Raw genomic sequence first — 11,406 nt, 5'->3', positions numbered from 1 at the left:
TCACCGCTCATGTGAACAGCCCCATAGAAATGAATGGGTCGGTATTCAGTGCGGGTGCAATGCGTTCAACTCACGCATCGCATCCGTGCGGAATACTCGCCCGTGTGAAAGGGGCCTAAGGGTGGCCGCACACAATGCAGATTTGTGTTCCAAAAATGTTCACAATTTTTTGTGGTTGTGGCATTTTTATGTGGTTTTTGGTGCAAATTTGATGCAGATTTTCCGCAGATCTCACCCTTACATTGAAAAGGATGAAATCCAGACATGAAAAAAAAAATATGTAAAAAAAGTCAATTTCCGCACATAAGAAAAAAAGCAAAGTCTAAATGAGATTAGTCTTACCTCATACTCTTTGCTGGCACTGTCAAAAAAAAATCCACAACAGATCTGCCATGTGAATATACTCCCTAAGGGCACATTCAGCAAAGTCTGAGGTGGTTTCTGCCACAGTTTGAATGCCGTGCACCCACTCGCAGTTTAGACCTATTGAACGGAGCTACACCATGAGCAGGCACCTGCCACAGCTTTCAATGGCGTCTGTCTGGACACTGTGCCAAAAAGGGACATGTTCCTTCTTGGCCCAGTCCTGGCTTTAACTGTCGCACCAAAACTCCGGCGGGTCCTAATAAGTGAAACGTTGGTTATAACCTTTCCTACTGCAGCTTTATACAAATATGTATCTACTTTACTGTTTACTTCGCTCGTATTAAAAACCAATGAACAGAAATTTAGTTTTGCGCAAAAACATTTTTATTACAATTCATGTATAGAATTAAATGAAAGCGGTGAGAGAGAGAAGGGAAGAGAAAAAAAAATAATCTTCTACTGCACCAACCTGTCAGCCTGGAGACTGGTGGCGACACCGGCCTATACACATAAATCTACTCGTTTCCTTGTGGGAATATGTTTCTACAAAGGATAAAAACAACCTGAAAATTCACAGACACAAATTTGCAATGGTCATTGCTAGTGCAGAAAAGCTTTGCTCAAATGGTAGGGGAGATAAAAGAAATAGTTGTAGAAAGCTTTTGTTTTTTTTTTCGTTATTAAACAATGAAAAAGTGTGTTTCAGAACGACTCAAATTCGTCATGAGTTAAAAGAATTAAAAAAAAAAAAAGAAAAAAAAGAGGAACAGGGTTCACCGATGTCGTTTTCTTCATATTTCTTCTTCTTAGTCTCTGTTAAATAAAAATTGCCAACTTCTTCTGCTCTCATAGCACAAAGCCAGTGATGGCCATTACATGTGACACAGGCCAGTCGTTTAAGGTGCAGGACAGTTAATAGACTTGGGGCTGGCAATCTGCCTTCTAGGAAGTTCAGGTGTAATCACAGAAAGGGGGAAAAAAAAGTAAAAATAAAAAATATATAATATATATAAGAGTCCCTCAAGTGCCGAGGAATGGATTTAAACATACATACACCATACTAGAGCAAAGGAAATAATAATAAACCACTGCAAATATGTACAAAATGATTTAAAGACGTTATGTTTTCTTTACAAATAGCTGTAAATCGGTAATTGTCCAATCATCCACATTTTTTTTTTCCTTAAAACTTCTTTACATACTAATGTGGAACATTAGGTCTTTACAAATTACATTCTGCTACTAGCAGGCCTGGATAAAGCAGGCTAATATCCATTTATATATATAATTTTTACACGGCTCTAGGATTTCAGGAGGAGGATGGCCCCGTGCTTCTCAGTCTGTGGCTTTCCTTAGGAAAAGTCTTGAAGCCTGTCAGAGACCTTGCCATAGCCAAAATATTGCCTCAGTCATCGCTGTCTGACAGGGTCTCATACTGTGATGAGAGAAGAGGTGCTGGTTCACGATCCCATATTCTGCTCTGCTGGTGTGCAGAACTCTGCGTCATGGAGGAGGGTGCGCATGCCATGGATGATGGAGGAGTACTGTTTAGAATTCCCATAGTCAGTGGGTTGTACGGGAACTGCGTGGACCCTGAAGAAAACACAAACACAAAATCAGCCTTCTGTCAGCCATATACTGACACATACCTCTGAACCAGTTACTTTGTTTTGCGACATCTTTGCAGCCAAAACTTTTTTTTTCACAGCTTGAGAAGTCTGTAAAATCAAGGACAACTGGCGGAAATGGCAAGCTGGCCGCTCACCATTAATTTTATGGAGGTACCGTATGTCTATTCCTTCTAGAAGTAATACATGGGCGCCTGCCTTGTTCACACTTTTCAATTGCTTATTTACTTTAAGCCACTCTAGGGGACCTAAACATGTGATCTTTAGATCGCTTCTCCCATACACTGTGATTTAATACAGTAGCGAATGGTAAATTCAGTATATTCTTAAGGAGCACTGCCACCTACAGGTGTCCATGAGAATAAACCTGTGTGATAATATATATGATGGGATTAGTAGCCTCCATCAGGCTCCAGCCTATCACCCCCAACGAACGGCTTCCTCGATCTTAGGGCGGGCAAGCTGTTTAGGCCCCAGGAGCGCAGCCTCAGATGCCATGGTCACAACAGACTGCAGCATCTGAGGGGCTAAATAGCTGCGATCTGATCGCAGGCATTTGCACCGGATGTCTGCTCTGTGAAACAGCAGAAAACTGGCGGCTATGGTGCCTGCTCTGGAGCGGGCATCATCTTTAAAATGCTGAAATTTGCTGCCCATATATAGCAGATGCGATGAAGAGATTAAAGAGGTTGTCAGGCCTTGGAGTGGAAAACCCTTGGGGTCCTCCCCTGTACAACACAAAAACAACTCAGTAGTCCGTGGTCCCACTGGAAGGAAGTGGCTTGGTCCTGTGACTGCTTTGGCCAATCACAGGCCTCAGCGATCACAGCTTAAAACGTAACAGCTGCAGTCCTCCTGAAATGAACAGAGTGGCTGTCCTGTGAATAGTTTAATCTAACCGGAATACCCCTTTAATTGATACATAAAATAACAACCAGGATGTAACAAACACAAAAACCAAACTAAAACATTTTTTTGCACAGACCGGATAGGACTTTTGAATGGCATAAACTGCTGGTAACGTCAGAAATATTGCACACAGAATGGTAAAATGCAATGAATGACACATTATATGTGATTCTACTTTTCCTCTTGCTCTCACTGTTGGGGATCCTCATGGCTCAGACCCTGGCCCACATCCCATGACATCACCCCTGCACTAATTCAAAATACCAGTGATTGAACGCTGTTCTCCAACATCATGTCTTCTCTCTGAATATTTCAATAAGTCAACTTCTTGTGTTTTCTCCATCTACTAAGGATTCGTTCACATCTACAGCCTGCCAGATCCTATACTTCACCACCGGATCCCCATTGACTGCAATAAGGTCCGGTGGTGATCCGGCCAATTTCAAGCATAAATGGCAGTTAAGCTCCATTCACTTGAAAGGGGCTGAGCTGCTCTTAGGCCACATGACACATGATTGTGTTATCACTCGACCTAGCTGACAAACAGGGGCGCTGCTGCCTTCTCAACCAGCTGATTGGCAGGGATCCCAGGTGTCAGACCCCCACCAATCAAATGGATGACCTATCCTGAGGATAGTTCATCAGAAAGAAAATCTCGGAAAACCCCTTTGACCCGATCGCGGACATTTAACCCCTCAGATGCCGTGGTCAATCCTGACCACGGCATCTGAGCGCGATAAAGACAGAAAGCTTTCGGTTGTGCTCCGGCTCCACCGTGCGATGATCGGAGGAGCCGGAGCGTGTATGCAGCAGCCCTTGCCTGTAATAGGGCTCCATAGGAAAGTAGTGAAATCATCATAGATTCCAATGCAAGTGCATTGCGTCTACGATAATAGCAATCTAATGATTGCATGTTATAGTTCCCTATAAAAAAAAAAAAAAAAAAAAAAAAAAAAAAAAAAAAATTTAAAATCACCCCCCTTTTCCCAAAATAAAAGAACTAAAATAAATAATAATACACATCATGGATGTTGCGATGTGCGAAAACGCCAATAGTATAAAAATATATTCCCCATACAGCAAACAGCAAAACGGGAAAAAAAAGCGTCCGAATGGCCGATTTACCGGTTTTTGGTTGCTTCATTTTCTCCAAAAAAATGTAATAAAAAGTGATCAAAAAGTCATACACACTCCAGAATGGTATCATTGAAAACTTCAGATCGCCCCGCAAAAAATTAGCCCCCATACAGTTCTGTACACATAATTGCAAAAAATAAACAAACCAAAACGCAAGAAAAATTATACATATTAGGCTACTTTCACACTTGCGTTCAGAGCGGATCCGTCTGCATTATAGTTTAGAAAATATTCTAAGTGTGAAAGTTGCTCGGGGACGGATCTGTTTGAAAATTTTAGCCATATTGTGTCAACTTCAAACGGATCCATCCCCATTGACTTACATTGTAAGTCTGGACGGATCCGTTTGCCTCCGCACGGCCAGGCGGACACCCGAACGCTGCTTGTCCGCCTGCTGAGCGGAGCGGAGGACAAACGGTGCCAGACTGATGCATTCTGAGCGGATCCGCATCCACTCAGAATGCATTAGGGCTGTACGGAGCCAGTTGTGAGAGCCTTCAAACGGAACTCACAAGCGGAGCCCCGAACGCTAATGTGAAAGTAGCCTAAGGTATCGCCAGATTCGTACTGACCTGTAGAATAAAAGCAACCGGTCAGTTTTATCGCACATCGAATGTCAAATTAAAAACCCGTAAAACTGTGATGGAATTGCTTTTTTTTTTTTGCAATTTCACCCAATTTGGAATTTTTTTCCCGCTTCTCACTACATCATATGCAATAATAAATGGTGGCGTTGGAAAGTACAACTTGTCCCGCAAAAAACAAGCCCTCATATGGCTATGTGAACAGACAAAACAAAAAGTTATGGCTCTGGGAAGGCAGGGAGCGCAAAACGAAAACGTAAAAAAAAAAAAAAAAAAAACACCTCCGGGCGGGCCTAAAAGAGTTAAGCCCTAATATTCTATTACTTGCCCACTCATGGCATGCCACCTGCATCTCAAATATCTCCAGTATCTACCCTTTTCTTACTGTAAAAAAGCAGTAACTCCCATTGTTGCTCCAATTTATTCTCATTTTGATTACTGTATGTCTTGATTAGTGTCCAATCTATCCTGTATACAGCAGCCAGAATCATCTGTCTGTCCAACTGCCTCTGCCCTGTGCCAGTCATTGCACTGGTTGCCCATACAGTATAGGATTTAGTTTAAACTTCTCACTGTCACCCACAAAATTCTCCACAGTGCTTGACCCCCTGTATCTCCTCACTAATCTCCACCTACCACCCTACCTTGTGCCCTCTGCTCTGCCAATGATTTATGACTAACACCCACAATTATCTTTTATTAAAGCGCCATTCATTCCATAGCGCTGTACATATGATAAGCAGTGCACATACATAATACAGACAATTTCACTAATCGTAAACAAGACTAGTTACAAACTGGTACAGAAGGAGAGGGCCCTGCCCATGAGGGCTTACAATTAGGGGTGGGCGATATGGCCTAAAATCTATATTGCGATATATAGTTTTCTATATTTGCCCCCCCCCCCCCCCCCTTTGGGGTTTAACCCCTTAAGGACACAGCCTTATTTCACCTTAGGACCAGGCCATTTTTTGCAAATCTGACCAGTGTCACTTTAAGTGGTGATAACTTTAAAACGCTTTGACTTATCCAGGCCATTCTGAGATTGTTTTTTCGTCACATATTGTACTTCATGACACTGGTAAAATGAAGTAAAAAAAAATATATTTTTTGCATAAAAAAATACCTAATTTACCAAAAATTGGAAAAAATTAGCAAATTTCAAAGTTTCAGTTTCTCTACTTCTGTAATACATAGTAATACCCCTAAAAATTGTGATGACTTTACATTCCTCATATGTCTACTTCATGTTTGAATTATTTTGGGAATGATATTTTATTTTTTGGAGATGTTACAAGGCTTAGAAGTTTAGAAGCAAATCTTAAAATTTTTCAGAAATTTACAAAAACCCAATATTTAGGGACCACTACAGCTCTGAAGTCACTTTGCGAGGCTTACATAATAGAAACCGCCCAAAAATGACCCCATTCTATAAACTACACCCCTCAAGGTATTCAAAACTGATTTTACAAACTTCGTTAACCCTTAAGGTGTTGCACAAGAGTTATTGGCAAATTGGGATGAAATTTGAGAATTTCATTTTTTTTTTGCCTAATTTTCCATTTTAACCCATTTTCCCACTAACAAAGCAAGGGTTAATAGCCAAACAAGACTGTATCTTTATTGCCCTGACTCTGCCGTTTACAGAAACACCCCATATGTGGCTGTAAACTACTGTACGGCCACACAGCGGGGCGTAGAGTGAAAGGTGCGCCGTTTGGTTTTTGGAAGGCAAGTTTTGCTGGACTGGTTTTTTGACACCATGTCCCATTTGAAGCCCCCCTGATGCAACCCTAGAGTAGAAACTCCATAAAAGTGACCCCATCTAAGAAACTACACCCCTCAAGGGTACATATGATTTTTGGTTGCTCTATATTACACTTTTTGTGCGACAAGGTAACAAGAAATAGCTTTTTTGGCACCGTTTTTTTTTATTTTGTTATTTACAACATTCATCTGACAGGTTAGATCATGTGGTAATTTTATAGAGCAGGTTGTCACGGACGCGGTGATACATAAATAAAAAAAATTGTATACATATTAGGTAAGTTTTACACAATGAATTCATTTTTAAAACAAAAAAAAGTTTTAGTGTCTCCATAGTCTAAGAGTCAGTTTTTGGGCGATTATCTTAAGTAGGGTCTCATTTTTTGTGGGATAAGATGACTATTTTGGGGTGCATATGACTTTTTGATTGCTTGCTATTACACTTTTTGTGACGCAAGATGACAAAAAATAGCTTTTTTTTACACCGTTTTTTATTTTTTTATGATGGTCACCTGAGGGGTTAGGTCATGTCATATTTTTATAGAGCCGGTCGATACGGACGCGGCGATCCCTAATATATTTTTTTTATTTATGTAAGTTTTACACAATGATTTCCTTTTTGAAAACAAAAAAAATCATGTTTTAGTGTTTCCATAGTCTAAGAGCAATAGTTTTTTCAGTTTTTGGGGCAATTATCTTGGGTAGGGTATGATTTTTGTGGGATGAGATGACGGTTTGATTGTTACAATTTTGGCGTACATGCAACTTTTATTACCTTTTTTGGGCAGTAAGGTGGGGAAAATTTCAATTTCATCATAGTTTTTTATTTTGTATTTTTATGGCGTTCACCGTTCGGGTAAAGTAACATGACCGTTTTATAGATCAGGTCGTTACGGACGCGGCGATACCAAACATGTGTAGGGAATTTTATTTTTTTCATTTTTAATCAGTGATAAATGTGTTTTTGGATTTATTTATTTTTTTACCCACACCCACTTGGTTCTTGAAGATCCAGTGGGTCTGATGTCTGTATTTTACTTACAGTTTGTCTGAACAGATCTATGCCTTTAGCACAGATCTGTTCAGAACCATGGACAGCAGGGTGCCTGAGAAGGCGTCCTGTTGCCATGGGAACCCTCCCCGTCTGCTCAGTAGTGGCCAGAACTGCGCAGACGGGGAAGGGTAAGGATGGGGCTGTCTGGGAGCTCTCTTCTCTCCCATCAGGGGGCTGCAAAGGCACAGCAGCCCCCTGATGGGAGAGGGAGGGAGCTCCCTGAGCTGTTAACCTTTTCCATACAGCGGTCCGTACAGACCGCGGTATGGAAAGGGTTAAACGGCTGACATCGCGGCACAGATGTCAGCCGTTTATACCAGGGTGTCAGCAATGTGCTGACACCCTGGTATACCCACTGTCCACCAACGATTATTCAAGGGGAGGCGGGCGGGGGATCGCGATCCCGCCTGCCGCACCACCCGCCTCCCGCAACCCTCCCCCTGCCCCGCCCACCGGGCTCAAATCACTCAGACTTATAGCATTAGCAATGCGCCGCACAGACCTATGAGAAGAAGCAGCACCCGGCGGCCACGGCGCACGTGAGCTATAAGCATTAGCAATCCGCCGCACAGACAGAAGGAGCGCCCGGCGGCCACCACGCACGTGAGTATAATACTGCTCACTGACATACCATGGCAGTAGCGTCCTGGCTGCCATGGTAACCGATCGGATGCCGCTCCGTGGTCATATCGCAGTCCGGCGATATAGGCGATATGCACAAAATCCATATCGTGGCACAAATTTATATCGCCTATACCGCCCACCCCTACTTACAATCTACATACACAATCTGAACCTCTCATTCCGTTCAGTTCTCTAGAATGCCCCACCCTAAACAATTAGATAGATTCCCAACATCCACAGTTTTAGATGCTACCTAAAACACATTTTTAAAAGGTGGCCTATCACCACATCTCTTCTCCAATTCACCCCCCACAATATTCCTCTAAACCTGATCACTTCGTCCACACCCCATGCACTTAAAAGCACTACCGACACCAGATAAAGGCTCATGCAGCTTTAAATGTACTCCTTGATTTAGTTAAAGAGGACCTGTCACCGCTCCTGACATGCCTGTTTTTATAGCTACTTGCATTCCCTCTCTTATAACAATTCTAGAGCATATTTTCCTAGGACTCCATGTTGCTCCATTCCTTTATTATTTCTACTAGAAGTTATGAATGAATTGCCAGCAGTCTGCAGTAAGAGTACAGAGGGGTGGTAAGCAGTTGGGGGTGTGCACCTGCACAGTTTGAGAATGGAAGCACTGACTGGATAAAGTGAGACTGTGCAGGTACACACCTCTAACTGGTTACCAGCCATCTGTACCCTTACTGCAGACTGCTAGCAATTCATTCATAACTTCTAGCAGAAATAAAGAAATGGCACAACAGTCATAAGAATGGATGTCCCAGAATTGTTATAAAAAGGGGAATGTAAGTAGCTATTAAAACAGGCATGTCAGGAGTGGTGACAGGTCCTTTTAAGATTGAAGGACCATTGTACAAAACAAGCAGTGCTACCACTTGTCCCACCTGTATTAACTCAGATTGTATGCTCCTGCGAACAGGGTCCTCACTACTATAGTTTTAATACTGGATTAGTCTGCTACCATGTATGTCACTCTGATTTTGTTTATAACTAGTACTCTCTGATTGTACAATGCTGCACAATATGCTGGCGCTATAGTTCAAGATTATTATTGTGTAATTGCCATTGTTTTACTATAAGAATATGAATCTTAAATATGACTAAGGTTGTTGCGGGTATCGAAATTTCGATACCCAATCGATACTTTTGTCCCGGTATCCATATAATACCGGGATTTTCATTTTTTCCCTCAGCAGCACAGGGGAGAAGGAAGCAGTCTCTCCCTCCCCCCTGTGCCGCTGCTACCAATGAACGGAGAGAGGGGCGGAGGAGGGGCGGGCGCACTGCGCCACCAATGATAGGACTATTCCCACACAGAGCGGCGCTCAGAGATGTCCCAGCACTTACTATTATTCCTGGGCGCCGCTCCGTTCGCCCGCTGTGCCCCATTACGGTCTCCTCTCCTGCTCCATATGCTAATTACAATCCGAGCAATGGGGAGGAGACATCGGCTTCTCTAGTGGGCGTTCCTTCTCCCTGCGCTGCGATTGGACAGCCCATTGCTCCGATAGTAATTAGCATATGGAGCCGGAGAGGAGACCGTAATGGGGCACAGCGGGCGAACGGAGCGGCGCCCAGGAATAATAGTAAGTGCTGGGACATCGCTGGGCGCCGCTCTGTGTAGTGTAATACTTAAAAACTACTTTATGGGTCCAGATTCTAACACGTAATACAGGAGGCGGGTGCCGGAAGCAGAAATCGCATTGCCGGCACCCTGCCCCTGACAGGGAGCTGCGATCAGCGGCAGTTAACTCCTCAGGTGCGGCACCTGAGGGGTTAACTGCCGCTTATCTGCCAGTACCCGCCTCCTGTATTAAGAGGTAATTATTATTGGTGGCGCAGTGCGCCCCCCCCACCATCAAAATCATTGGTGGCAGTTGCCACAGGGTCCTCTCCCCTCCCCCTCATTGGTGGTGCAGTGGCAGCTTCTGATCGGAGCCCTGGCTGCCATGGTAACATCCCTGATGCTGTGTGCACAGAGCAGCAGTGACAGTGTGAAGTCCTATTCACCCTGATAGAGCTCTATCAGGGTAAATAGGGATGAAGAAAAAAAAAAAAAAAAAGTTTATAGCCCCTAAGGGGGGAAATAGTTATTAAATAAAAAGTGTAAAAAAATTAATAAATAAAAAAGTTTAAAAGACCCACCAAAATATTAAATATGAATCACCCCCTTTCCCAATTTCACATATAAAATGTATAAACAATAAATAAATATATCACATATTGCCACTTCCGAAAAGTCCAAACTATTTAAAAAAATTTATGCGGTGAACGCCGGAACAGAAAAAATAAATAAAAACTGTGCGATTCGCCATTTTTTTTAATGGTTTAATGGTATTGAATGGCATCGAGTATCGCAATACTTTTTTATGGTATTGAAACCGAATAAAAAATTTGGTATCGCAACAACTCTAAATATGACAAATGGCAAAACTAGAGTATTTTTATTAAATCAGTCCAATAATGGAAAGCAAATTGTTGCCCCAAGCGTCTTAAAATTTCACTAGTACACAGTATATGATGGGCTCGTAAAGCTCATGTGCTTGCTCTCACCTGTGGAAGAAGGTCGGTCTTCCCAGGCCCATGCAGGGGCCTGTCTGTAGTCTCCTTCTGAGTGAACGGAGGAGACAGAAGAGGGCCTTTCAGCCCCCAAGCATGCCTGGCTGCCAGAAATGGGTGACTTCATTTTGCGGCTACCAGATTTGCTTATCAGTTTTTGCTTGATGATTCCTCCGCCTGTAACATGGAGAACTTTGTATATAAGGTAGTCTGAAAGGGCTGATGGAAGAGTGTGTTACTGGTGCAGGTCAACCCTGCAAATCACAGAATAGTGGGCCCTTTCAAAAAAGTGAATGGAATGATGACCTCCATATTTTACCTGCGGGGGAACAGCAAGGGAAGCACCTTGGTTCCATGGTGCTATATAGTGCTAGATGTGTGAGGTTCCAATGGCAATGTTTGGTTTTATATCGCTACAAACGCACAAGACTAATGGAAGGGATTAAGAAAGGAAAAGTCTGAATGTAAACCTGTATCGAGTATTCTATCGTACCCGCTACATTCTCACAAGAACACAAGGTCCTGTGGCGATTTCTAATACCAACCTGAATTTGGTGACGGATTTGCTTCTTCTCTCCGGGAATCGCTGTTTGAAGAAGCTGAAGTGTTGCCTTGTGCCATGCCCATTAGGACACCGTGGTCATCAGCTTTCTCATCAAAACTGCCCATTAAAGCTTTACGAATAATGTCCTCGAGACCGAGATTACTGGCAGGATCACCAAAGGAATGACCCCGAGAACTGATGGCTCCT

The 11,406-nt window shown here is 42.8% G+C and overlaps 1 protein-coding gene across 8 annotated transcripts in view; it reads right to left on the bottom strand.

Moving 5' to 3' along the window:
* Positions 1-727: 727 nt before the first annotated feature.
* NCOR1 (nuclear receptor corepressor 1) overlaps positions 728-11,406 on the bottom strand; it is a 179,773-nt gene continuing 169,094 nt past the window's right edge. For 7 of the 8 annotated variants that reach the window (XM_044283752.1, XM_044283753.1, XM_044283754.1 and 4 more), the window contains 3 exons: positions 11,201-11,404; positions 10,650-10,832; positions 728-1,959 (listed from right to left, as the gene is read on the bottom strand). In XM_044283752.1, coding sequence (XP_044139687.1) covers positions 1,772-1,959; positions 10,650-10,832; positions 11,201-11,404 — 575 coding nt within the window. In that variant the 3' untranslated portion in view covers positions 728-1,771. The remainder of the gene's footprint in view (positions 1,960-10,649; positions 10,833-11,200; positions 11,405-11,406) is intronic. The other variant, XM_044283757.1, reaches the window with a different exon arrangement.

This window comes from Bufo gargarizans, chromosome 3 (genome assembly GCF_014858855.1).
Source record: "Bufo gargarizans isolate SCDJY-AF-19 chromosome 3, ASM1485885v1, whole genome shotgun sequence".
Classification (NCBI taxonomy): Eukaryota; Metazoa; Chordata; class Amphibia; order Anura; family Bufonidae; genus Bufo; species Bufo gargarizans.
The sequence above is the reverse complement of the archived record's forward strand: the minus strand, read 5'-3'. Positions and strand labels throughout refer to the sequence as shown.